Here is a 12,534-nt window from a genome sequence, read left to right as displayed (position 1 = left end):
TGCCACGTGAAATAAACTAGACACTAAAGACCACAAATTGTATGATTTCACTTATACAGCATGTCCCAAAAATGCAAACAGAAAGATCTGTGGTTTGCTAGGGACAGGAACACAAAATGACTTGTAAACAGGTAGAAGGGTTTTTTTTAGATGTTCCAAATGTTCTAAAATTAGACTGTGGTGATGGCTGTAAAACCGGTAAACAGACCAAAATTCATTCAGCTGTACACTTAAAATAAGTCAATTTCAAGATACATAAATGAACTCAGTAGAGCTGTGAAGAGGGATTCTTAGTCCTATTATAAGGGGTACAAATCCCAATAAGTCACATGAAAAATCTTATAGCCAAGCTACTCTTCAGGAAAAAACAACTCTGGGGTTAAACATTCTTGCTACATTAATTTCTTCCATTCACCCTCTTTTGTCAGTTTCTAATTGGTAACTAAGATTCTTATTTGTTTATGTTATCAGGACAAAGCCAAGTAACAAGGTTCACTATTACCAGAAGAATTTAAGATAATGACTTAAAAATACAGTGAATACTGTCCTTTATACAGATTCCTCTGAATAAGGTTCAGAAGCTATATTCATCATGACATCCCCAGTGCTTGTCACAGCTCCTGACGTGCAGGAGACACACAGTAAGTTTTCTGTCAAACAGAAGTGGAATGAACTCGCAAGGTGCAGACGCTCTATTTCAAGTGAACCACAATGTTTAATGGAAAGTTTTCCACACTCTTAAAATAGTTACTGGAGTTAGAAATATTAATGATCCACAGAGAAACATTTAGGAAGAACCATTTTGTTTTCATGCTACCAAAGAGTTTCATGGCCACAAGTTAAGATTTCCTCAGAACTAGGGGCGCCTGGGTGGCTCAGTGGGTTAAGCCTCTGCCTTCGGCTCAGGTGATGGTCTCAGGGTCCTGGGATTGAGCCCCGCATCGGGCTCTCTGCTCAGCGGGGAGCCTGCTTCTCCCTCTCTCTTTCTCTGTCTGCCTCTCTGCCTAACTTGTCAAATAAATAAATAAATAAATCTTAAAAAAAAAAAAAAAACAAAAAAAAAAAACAACTTTCCTCAGAACTAGGTAGAAATGGACACCCACACCAACAAAATGACACTACACCTCTATAAAAATCAGGTGCTGAAAGACCACAAGGTCTGTGTCCCTCTCATACCCCCAGTATCAGCCAGCGTACTGAACGTCTGTCGTATTTGATTTTCAAGTGTCTCCTGACCACAAAAATGACAAAAGTTTCTACTTCAGAGGCTCATATGGCAAACACTTGCCTTACAGGGTTAAGCCCTTCAACGTGGACTTTAACCATATGTACTACAAAGGGTTTCATCATAGAAATGTCTCATTTAGGAAATAACTCACAGAGCCCACTACTTGCAAAGTATCATAATTAAGATTCTTAATCTACAGCATATTGCTACATGGTTGGTTCTGTCTGTTCCATTCACTGAATCGTAAAATATTTATTATCGGAACACATTACAGGACAAGCAACCAGGTTTTCTATGAACTTGTGATGCACACCATACTCGGACGGAACAAGCTCTACATCCCAGAGATGCTACGAGGCATCAGTGTAAAGGCTTACCCTCATCTCGTAAGGTAAAGCGCCCCATCTGAGGGAAGTCTTTAAAGGTCTCAAGGCAGATGGTTCCCGCTGTCCTTAAGCGAGCGATGCATACTTGATCTTGTTTCACAAAACGGGGTCGAGTCTTACTTTTTTCTCCTGATTTTTTGTCTACCAAGCAGATTAAGGCCTATCCAAGGAGAAAGAATGAGATCAGAATGCCGAATAAGAGAATCTTTAAGACATGGAGTGCCAATAAATGAGTACATCACTGTTGCCAATCAAAAATGATCAAGACAGTTTTCAAACACATACAAGAACAAAACCCCAGTTAGCTTAATTATCAACTGATTAAGACTCACTGTTATTTCGACTTCCTCAATACAGGTGTGAATATGCAGCACCGCATTATAACCTGGGCAGATGATCGATTTGTGCTCTATGATCACTATCTGTCAAACAAAAAAATTCACATCTTTATCCCTGGGGTAAAAAAAAAAGAAAGCACTGAATGTTCTCCAGCTCCATATAGTACCGCAATAGGGAACTCACTGTCTCGAGATATTTTTGAGTTACAAGTGCTGGGTCAGGTCGCCTGATCCAAGCTTGAACTCTGATATCCTCGCCCCACTGCCCTTCTTGGCCAAACCCAGACTTTGAAACAGAGCAGGTGGACTACTTTTCTGCAGAGCCTTCCCTCCACCCCACCCCCCAAGGATTTATGGTAATCACGACCACTACAGCTGCTTTGGGTTTATTCTGTTCCAGATGTCAACTTCTCCTAATTCTACCCAATTCTCAGTATGTAAGGCCCAGTAAAAGTAAACAACCTTATATCCAGCATCAAAACCTAATTTATCATCATAGCTTATAAGAAAACTCAAAAATTCTGTAGCTACACTGTCATTCTTCTGCGGAAGTCAGGTTGCCAATAACAGAGAAACTGTGTTTTCCTGTCTGGAAAGTTACTGACTCTGAATGAGCAGACACACCCTAATTTCCAAGGCAACTGTGCTCTATTTATGGGGAAAGATACTTTGGGTAAAATGTCTAAGTAATAATATGTATTATTAACAGGAGATTAAAAAAAGAAGAACTTGGGGTGCTTGGCTGGCTCAGTCAGTAGAGCATGTGACTCAACTTGAGGTTCATGAGTTCAAGCCCTATATTGGGCATGATGATACTTAAATTCTAATTTCATTTAAAGTAAAGATCACGAAGACAGTGACAATAACAAGTTCACCTGGGCATCAAATGTGCGTCCAGAATGACAAAGATTATTAAGATCACAAAGGATGAATCCTGGAAGAATCTCCTCCTCTTCAATTCCTTTCAGTCTGATTTTGAGGTTTTCACCTGGAGCTACAGAATCCGTTTCTACATCATCGGAAAGGATTCCAAGAACTTCCACATTGTGCTTAAGGGAGAAAAAAAAAAAAAAAAAGACAAATCAAACCCCCAGGAAACTGGGGGTTTCCTGACACATGCACTGCAGAGCAGAACATAAAATGATCTGACTATTCATTTAAAGACTTACAAGCCACATTTTTCTAAGTATAAATGGATTGGCCAAAACACTTTTTGGATATAAAACTTTATTTATATGACATGAATTTTATGAAAATCCTATCCTACAAGTATAAACTGCCAATTAAAATATTAATTCATCAGCTTTTTACTATCACATCCTAATAATTTCCAAACTGAACACAGTATTAACCAGCATTTGCCTTTTTTACCTTTTCTTTTCCTTTTGTAAGAAATCGATGTTTCTTTTTTTTTTTTTTTTAAAGATTCTATTTATGTATTTGACAGAGAGAGATCATAAGTAGGCAAAGAGGCAGGCAGAGAGGGAGGGAGGGAGAAGCAGGCTCCCCGCTGAGCAGAGTCCAATGCGGGGCTTGATCCCAGGACCCTGAGGTTACGACCTGAGCCAAAGGCAGAGGCTTTAACCCGCTGAGCCACCCAGGCACCCCCTTTTTTCACCTCTTCAAAATTAAAACATTAAATCTAATACTTGGATTTTAATTTTATGAATGTCGTTTTGATTATTATGATTGAATTCTAGGGTTTAATGGGTACAGCTTCTATTACCTATCAACGCCAAATATCTGAAGAGTGTGCTTCTCAAAGGTTATCTGAACAATTAAGCTTTAAAAGAACACTATTTAGGGGCGCCTGGGTGGCTCCCATTACTTTCTCCCATTTCGTAGGTTACCCAACCATTAATTTTTTAATGTAAGATAGTCTGGCATCTCTGTCTTTTGAAATATTTAAGTCTGTTCCACGGAGACTCAGCAGGACTGACAGGAATGGAGTCTTCAAGGCTTGCCTCCCAGCGGCAGGTGAAGCTATGCTGACCTGCTTGCTCCCCTGTATCAAGTCCCAGCTCCCGCAGACAAGTTGTAACTAGTCTAGCCTGGCCCCCAGTCCACCTGCTCATCATGGTGAATTCTACTTTTCTTTCTACTACAGTAGAACACTCATGAAATTTACCTTTTATAACCATTCTACACTGTACAATTCAGTGGCATCTCATCATTCACGATACTGTAAAGCCAACATCAGCACACAGTTCCAAAACATCCTCATCATCCCAAAAAGAAATTCTGTGCTTTCATTCAAGTCACTCCCCATTCTTCAAGCCCCTAGACTTTTGCAACCACCAATCTGCCTTCTATTACCATGACTGAACTACTCCTGCAATTGCTCTGAGCCAGGATTCACAATGATAATTATTTTCATTCGACTGCTGTTGACATTCAAGTTGTGTCAATAAATACCTTAGTAAAAAGATACTATGAGGGGTGCCTGGGTGGCTCAGTGGGTTAAAGCCTCTGCCTTAGGCTCAGGTCATGATCCCAGAGTCCTGGGATGGAGCCCCACATCGGGCTCTCCGCTTGGCAGGGAGCCTGCTTCCTCCTCTGTCTCTGCCTGCCTCTCTTGCCTACTTGTGATCTCTGTCAAATAAATAAATAAAATCTTAAAAAAAAAATACTATGATAGGATACTCCAGTCTTCCGTGCATAAGGCATCAAGAAAACTCAAAGTATAATTTATAAAATGCCAATTACACCTGAGCATTATCCTAACAATGGATACATTTTCTAATCCTTTTTTTTTTTTTTTTTTAAGATGTATTTATTTCAGAGGGAGAGAACATACGCAGCTTGGAGACGGGCAGAGAGAGGGATAAGACGCAGACTCTGTGCTAAATATAGAGCCCACTGTGGGGCTGGATCCCAAGACCCTGAGATTGTAACATGAGCCAAAATGAAAATCAAACACTCAACTGACTGGGCCACCCAGATGCCCTATTAATTTGGAGGTTCTGATGGCTGAGGCCCTAGTTTCCTACATAAACATCTTTGAAGCTGTCAGAGAAGGCCCCTCTGAAAAACAGGTAACATGTCTATAATTATCAGCAACCAAACAGCCAAAAATAACACAAAGCAACAGTTCATGGAGACTTTATGCGTTTTAATGAAACCCACCTCCATAATAAACAAATTACCAAAAGGCAGGAAGAAAGAACTAAGAAAAAACCCATTTATGATAACGGCACATTCTCTTCTCTCAAAACAGATTAAGAGTATAGATAGAGGGCGCCTGGGTGGCTCAGTGGTTAAGCCGCTGCCTTCGGCTCAGGTCATGATCTCAGAGTCCTGCATCAGGCTCTCTGCTCAGCAGGGAGCCTGCTTCCTCCTCTCTCTCTCTCTGCCTGCCTCTCTGCCTACTTGTGATTTCTCTCTGTCAAATAAATAAATAAAATCTTTAAAAAAAAAAAAAAAGAGTATAGATAGAGCACATTTTATAGTATCCAATGTAACAATACAAGAAAAAGAGAAGAAAGCAGGGACGCCTGGGTGACTCAGCCGGCTGAGTGTCTGACTTTGGCTCTGGTCCTATTTTCAGGGTCCTGGGATCCAGCCCCACATCACAGTCCCCTCTCAGTGGGGAGTCCGCTGGTCTCTCTCCCTCCTCCCCTCTCCCACACCTGTGTTTTCTTTCCCTCTCTCAAATGGATAAATAAAATCTTTATAAAAACTTTTTTTAAGAATTAAAAAAAGAAAAAGAAAGCAAATTATATCATGATTAAACTTGAGTTTTCATCCTGGGCTCACTTTGCTAATCCAATATGTTAACAGAAACAAATCACTTAACCACTCCAGAGCTCTACTTGCATCTGGTGAAGAATGGAGGTAAGACTCTTGAGGATACATCTTTTAGCTCTAACGTGGTACTAATACTGGCTCTTCCCCATTTGTTACTGGATAACACAGCACCTCATCTTCTGTACTAAACTGTGTACTTAATATTAATAAAACATAATCCTAGACTTTAAGTTTTTTTTTAATGGAAAGCCCTACATTTTTCAAAAGTTATGACTCTTTGCTAATATTTTTAAGAGAACATCTAAATGAAAAAGAGCATTACTAATTCTCACCTTGTTTGGCATCATCACAAGCTGCTGGCCTTTACAAATAGATCCTGATTCCAGCTTTCCCAGGACCACAGTGCCCATATCCTGTTTAAAAGTGAAATAAAAAAAAACCAAGTTAAAGACTTTTATTACTACTCTACAACAGTTCAACAACCCCAAGTGAAATCTTATGGAGCTTACTCAGAAAAACTTTAGCTCAACTGTCAGAATGGTTAGAATTAATCCTAAACACAGGATAGGTAAAAAATATATTATGTCATTAGTATAAGCAATTTTAGTACTAATAAGGATGCCTAAGATCTTTAAAAAAAAAAAAAAAAAAAGCAGCACAGTACCAGAAACAGCATAAAATCTTACATGAAGATCTCAATTATTTAAATTCGAGTTCTCTCAAAAATTTCTGAGCCTGTTTCCTCATGTATAAAATTGGAAAAATACTTGTTTAAGAAATTTAGCATGGAGCTAATGAAATAATCAATTCTTTGAGGAAGTCAAAGTATTACATACGGATAAAAGTTTTTAAAAAAACAAGTTGAAAATCCAGTTCAAAATAATAGTTTATTTTTCTAAAGACTAATAGCCAGTGTCGGTGAGGCTACGGTAAAAGCCACACTCACACACTGCTGGTGGTATTTTGGATGGCTATCGGTCAACATCCATCAATGACTATGCAAATCCTTTGAGTCCGGCAGCTTTAGTTGTATGACTTTCTCTCTAAAAAAATGCCCACTGGCTCACTGGGATAACAGCTTGAGTAACTAGGCCAGCTGATGAAATGATGATCCATCCACAGCACTAAATAACATAAGGCTATTAAGAGAGAGACATCCACGCTATGTTGTCAATTATTAGGATTGTTTCTCAAAACACAAATCAATGACCCCTCCCATAATTTCCCTCCCAATCTCTTGAACATTCTGGGTACCTTGTACTTATCCACAATTGGCAGCCTGATTGGTCCATCAACTGATCTATTGAAGTTTGGCAAATTATCCAGGTAAGGAATAAACGGTAATCCACTGAGAACATAACAATATCCATTAAAGACTATCAACATGAGTATCATAATTTTAAGACTGTAATTTTAGATGAAAAACACACCTATAATACACTCTTTCCATCCACATACTCTTCTCATCCGACCCCATTTATTATCTGGTTCCTCCCTTTCATTCCTCAGAAAACAAAAATGTAACAAAACAGCCCCACAGATATAATGAAAAAGCTTCCCCATGAACTGAAAGATTTAGGAAAAAAACCTTTATAGCAAATGGCCTATATCTGGAAATAAAGTGACTACATTCTTTTTAAGGAGAGACAGTGAGCAGAGGAAGAGGGCCAGAGGGAGAGAAAATATCTCAAGCAGACCCCAAGCTGAGCAAGCAGCCCGACAGGTCTTCTGACCCTGAAATCATGACCTGAGCTGAAAGCCAAAGTTGGGACACTTAATCGACTGAGTCACCCAAGTACCCCTGAAATGACTATGATCTATTGCTTAATTCTTATGGACTTTTCCAGCTCTCAAATCAGGGATCTATAAAAATAATTTCCCATTTAAAACTACAGTGCATGAACTGGGAGGCTTACTATTGCCAAGAGAGCAACGGTCCTCAAGTTCATTTACGGATTCAGTACAATCCCCATTAAAATCCCAGCTGCCTTTTGGCACAAAGTGACAGGCTGATCCTAATGTCCATACAGAAATTCAAAGGACCCAGAATAGCCGAAATAGTCTTGGGAAAAAAACAACAACAAATTTAAAGACTCACACTTCCTAATTTGAAAACTTGAAAAGCTCTAGTAAGCAAGACTTTACCTAACAACAACAACAAAAAAAGCTTTTTTAAGATACTCTTTCAAAATGAAATACACATCTAAACGTAAGAACTAAGACTTTAATAACCTTAGAAGAAACTAATATGGCTAAGTCTTCATGACTGAATTAGGCGATTTTTTCCTAGGTTTGACACCAAAAGTGCAACCAACAGAACAAAAAATAAACTGGACTTCATAAAAATTAAAACCTGTTGCGCCTCAAAGGATACCATCAAGAAGTGAAAATACAGTAACAAAAAGACAACCCAATTAAAAAATAAGCAAAGGTGATGGTATTTTTAAAGCCACAGTTACTTACATCGTTTTCTGAAATAACTTGAAAAGACAAAGTTTTTCCACAAGAGAAAAGGTTACTTACGTGTACCAAGGACAAAAGTCTGACTGCTCTTTAAGATTTGCTCCCGTCAGTCCTGAGCATGGCATGAAGTGAATGTCCTTTTTGGGATTGAAGCCAACTTTTTTCAAAAATGGCACTAGTTTCTCTTTACATTCTTCGTATCTGTAAGTATTTATAAATAACTCAATCATAATATAAAGCAAGTGGACTCTAGGCTCATTATTAAACAACTTCAGGTTTTAGAAAAACCCGAGGGGGCAAAAAAGCACAGCATAGCAAAACCACCCTTTACTCCGTTCCCACGCCTGCAAACACTAGTCCGACGGCCAAAGAGCTAGTCCGACGGCAAAGCTCACCTCTCGTTGCTCCAATTTACCGTCGGATCATCCATCTTATTAATAAGCACAATCAAGTGCTTCACACCCGCCGTCTTTGCCAACATTGCGTGTTCTCTCGTCTGTCCGCCTTTCTCAAATCCAGTTTCAAACTCTCCTTTCCGAGCAGAGATGACCTATTCCAAGAAATACAGTTTATTCCTACATACTCAGTCAGGTATACCCCCTGAGCAGTGAAACAGCTTTCCTTTCAGTTGTCAGAAGCTTTTTGCAAGGAAATACCAGTACATGAGCTATAACCTGCGTGCTTTTGAATGTCACAATGTCTAATTGGCTTCAGATTTCGGTAAATGTTTCTTCTGATCCCCCATCTTCCAAAATCTATGTTGCAGTTCAAACAAGTATGTGATTCAGTGCTGGTACAGTAACAAAACAAACAAAAACCACCCCGTGAAACAACTGAGGCCTTAAGAAAACAGATCATTTCTTACTCAGTTCTGCACCCATGGCACACACGGTATGTACAAAGTGGACCCAGCCTGGCATTTAGTGGGTACTAAACTCTGACACAGTTGACACAGTCATAGGTAACAGCAATGGCAGAGAAAAGATGAAACACGTTTTCCGAAGGGAATCCAATTACGAAGATCTCTTGAGCAGATGAGTGAGCCGAAAATGAAATTTGTCACTGTGTCTTACAGCACACTCCAACCTCCACTTCAGCTTTGGGAGGATAAACTCAAGCACTGAGCGGGGCTGCTCACAAATGTGCAGGTGAACCGGCAAGGTCGTACTTACCAGTACGGCCAAATCAGCTTGAGAAGCACCACCTATCATATTCGGGACAAAACTCTTGTGGCCAGGGGCATCCAGAATTGTGAAATGTTTCTTTTCTGTTTCAAAATAGGCACGGCCCACTTCTACTGTTTTACCCTTGTCTCGTTCTTCCTGATTTGTATCTAAGGCCCAAGACAGATACCTGAAATAATTTGAAAATAAAGTTAACATTGCTAAAAACGTAAGGTTTTAAGATATTCCCCTAGCACTAAAGGCGTAATGATGACATCCAGCCTTGTGGTCGGCATACACTTAAAATCATCAACAGGACAGGGGTGCCTGGCTGGTTTAGTCAGTGGGGCACACATCTCTTGATCTTGGGTTGTGAGTTTGAGCCCCACAGAGATTACTTAAGAATAAAAAAAACGTTTTTTTTTTTTTTTTAAATCACAAACAAGACTAGACTGAAATGAAAATATAGAGAATGAAACTTGTATTACTGTGATTCAAACACCTGGGAGCTTTTACAAATATCCAGTCAATTACTGGGTATCCCCTGATTTTTCAAAGTTCATGTGATGCCACTTCCCTTTTATAAAAGCCCTATGTCAGAAAAAATTTGAAAATTAAAAAAAATTAAATAAATACCTATATTAGTACCTGTTTTTGCTAACTGAAAGATAATTGAAGAGGTTTTTTGTTTTTTAAGGTTTTATCTATTTATTTTATTGAGAGAGAGTGAGCTGGTGAGCAGAGGGAGGCGAAGGGTGAGAGGGAGAGAGACTCTTACGCAGGCTCCCCACTGAGTGCCGAGGCGGATGCAGGGCTCAATCCCCGGACCCTGAGATGATGGCATGACCCGAAACTAAGAGTCAGACAGGATAGTGTTTAGCATGTTGAGCGTCTGTTCTCCAACAAGCTGTCCCAGAGACAGTGTGGCACCCTGAGCAGTGAGTGTCGCCCTCAAGCCCTTCCAGCTTTCCCCAGGAACTACACGCAGCATCTGCATCAAGCTGCCGTTGCTCTGAACTGTGTCTGCGAGCATCTGTGTTATATACCCATTTATTTTGTGCACCCATTATCAAGATGCGAGCCCTAAAGGTATCAGAAAAGCCTAAGGGAGATTATTCTGTGGGTCTGGGAATACTCAAGAACTTCTCCATGTAAATTAATGACAACTGCTTTTTTGTTTTATGCCATTCTGGTTTACAAAAGGTTTCAAAAGAAAGCTTTACTCTTAGATGGGGGAAAACTGTATATATATGTATTTTTTAAGTAAGTTCCAAACCCAGCATAGAGCCCAAAGCAAGGTGTGAACTCACAACCATGAGAGGAAGAAGACCTGAGCTGGGATCAAGAATCAAATACTCTGGGGTGCCCGGGTGGCTCAGTTAGTTAAACGTCTGCCTTCAGCTCAGGTTATGATCCCAAGCTCCCGGGATTGAGTCCTGTATCTCCTGCATCGGGCTCCCAGCTGAGCTGGGAGCCTCCTTCTCCCTCTCCCTCCACCTGCCACTCCCCCTGCTTGTACTTGCACGTGCGCACTCTGCCTCAAATAAATAACAAAATCTCAACCGACTGAGCCACCCAAGTGCCTCAAACCTGTATAGATTCTTTTTTTTAAATTAATTTATTTCAGAGAGAGAGCATGAGTGGGAAGAAGAGTAGAGAGGGAACACAAGCAAGGGGAGTGTGAGAGGGAGAAGCAGACTTCCCGCTGAGCAGGGAGCCTGATGCGGGGCTCGATCCCAGGACACTGGGATCATAACCTGAGCTGAAGGCAGATGCTTAATGGCTGAGTCACTCAGGTGCCCCATACCTAAACATATTTTTCAAAAGTGGAAGTCAGTAACCACCATTTGGGAGCAAGGGTTACTTGCTAAAAATTATTTCAGATATCCTGCCATGTGAAAATGCTTTATGTAAGTTCAGACCACCTAGAATAGTAGCTGTTAATCTAGATCACCTTATCATGTGTATTACATAGTATGTAATCCATTTTTTGATATAACATTGACCATCTTCTCCCTTAATACAGAGGAATATGTTTTTGTTTAAATTTTTAAAATTTAGGGGCGCCTGGATGGCTCAGTGGGTTAAGCCTGTCTTCGGCTCGGGTCATGGTCCCAGGGTCCTGGGATCGAGCCCCACATGGGGCTCTCTGCTCAGCAGGGAGTCTGCTTCTCCCTCTCTCTCTGCCTGTCTCTCTGCCTACTTGTGATCTCTCTCTATGGCAAATAAATAAAATCTTTAAAAAAAATAAAAAATAAATTTTTAAAATTTATTTATTTGAGAGAGAGAGCTTGAGAGGGGAGAGGGTCAGTGGGAGAAGCAGACTCTCCAACGAGCAGGGAGCCCGACATCCAACTTGATACTGGGACTCCAGATCATGACCTGAGCCGACGGCAGCTGCTTAACCAACTGAGCCACCCAGGCACCCCAGAGAGGAATACGATTTAAAAATAACAACAACAAAACAAAAACCATGAATGTCCCAGTCAAATCTTAGCTTTAAAAAGAGATTAGAAAGAAAACTGACCCTTTCTCTCACCTCTCAAAGGCAACCCACTGTCAATAATTCTGTCCATTCTTTTTATTTTTGTGTTTATTTACATCATTAATCATCCTATCTTAAGTACTATCATTTCACCTACTTTCTCCTCAAATTCCACTGTAACTTAAGTTCTACTTCTGGCTGTAATAAAATCTAGAAACGCAATTTTTCAGTGGTTAGGTGATGACCCTATTAAGTGAATGGTTTAGAACTTATCCAACAAGTCTATTACTAGATGTGTGAATGTTCCTGAACGTTCCCTGTGCAAGTTGTGAGGTCAGCGGGAGCTGATCTACTCTGTAGTATAGGGGAAAGGAAACCTCTCCTCTGTTATGACACCACTTCAGACCTCACACGCTTAGATAACTAAGTAGACGACAACAGCATTAAGCAGGCAGTCCTTCCCTCACTGTAATTTATAGTGCCGTAAATGTCTACTATACCAAGTTTCTCTGTTCTTCTCTTTAGCTTCTCTTTCATATTTCTCAAGTGTCCTTTTGTCAACCATTCCAGTCAAATACCTGGAAACAAAGAAAAAAGAAGTAAACAGTTACAAATTATTCAGAGAAGTCAAGAAGCCCTTCAGGGGATTTCAACTCCAGAACACAGCTATTTTAAAATAAAGGAACCACTGATGGATGATGCTGAAATAGAAGAAAGTATCACA

At 40.1% G+C, this 12,534-nt stretch overlaps 1 protein-coding gene across 5 annotated transcripts in view; it reads right to left on the bottom strand.

Annotated features, from left to right (window-relative positions):
- Positions 1-12,534, bottom strand: part of GSPT1 (G1 to S phase transition 1) — a 37,045-nt gene that overhangs the window by 5,008 nt on the left and 19,503 nt on the right. For all 5 annotated transcript variants that reach the window (XM_082714105.1, XM_082714104.1, XM_082714103.1 and 2 more), the window contains 9 exons: positions 12,311-12,388; positions 9,335-9,515; positions 8,558-8,712; positions 8,223-8,363; positions 6,954-7,047; positions 6,032-6,112; positions 2,828-3,001; positions 1,947-2,036; positions 1,606-1,774 (listed from right to left, as the gene is read on the bottom strand). In XM_082714105.1, the coding sequence (XP_082570231.1) occupies positions 1,606-1,774; positions 1,947-2,036; positions 2,828-3,001; positions 6,032-6,112; positions 6,954-7,047; positions 8,223-8,363; positions 8,558-8,712; positions 9,335-9,515; positions 12,311-12,388 (1,163 nt within the window). The remainder of the gene's footprint in view (positions 1-1,605; positions 1,775-1,946; positions 2,037-2,827; positions 3,002-6,031; positions 6,113-6,953; positions 7,048-8,222; positions 8,364-8,557; positions 8,713-9,334; positions 9,516-12,310; positions 12,389-12,534) is intronic.

This window comes from Mustela nivalis (assembly GCF_964662115.1).
Source record: "Mustela nivalis genome assembly, chromosome: 19".
In the NCBI taxonomy this organism is placed as follows: Eukaryota; Metazoa; Chordata; class Mammalia; order Carnivora; family Mustelidae; genus Mustela; species Mustela nivalis.
The sequence above is the reverse complement of the archived record's forward strand: the minus strand, read 5'-3'. Positions and strand labels throughout refer to the sequence as shown.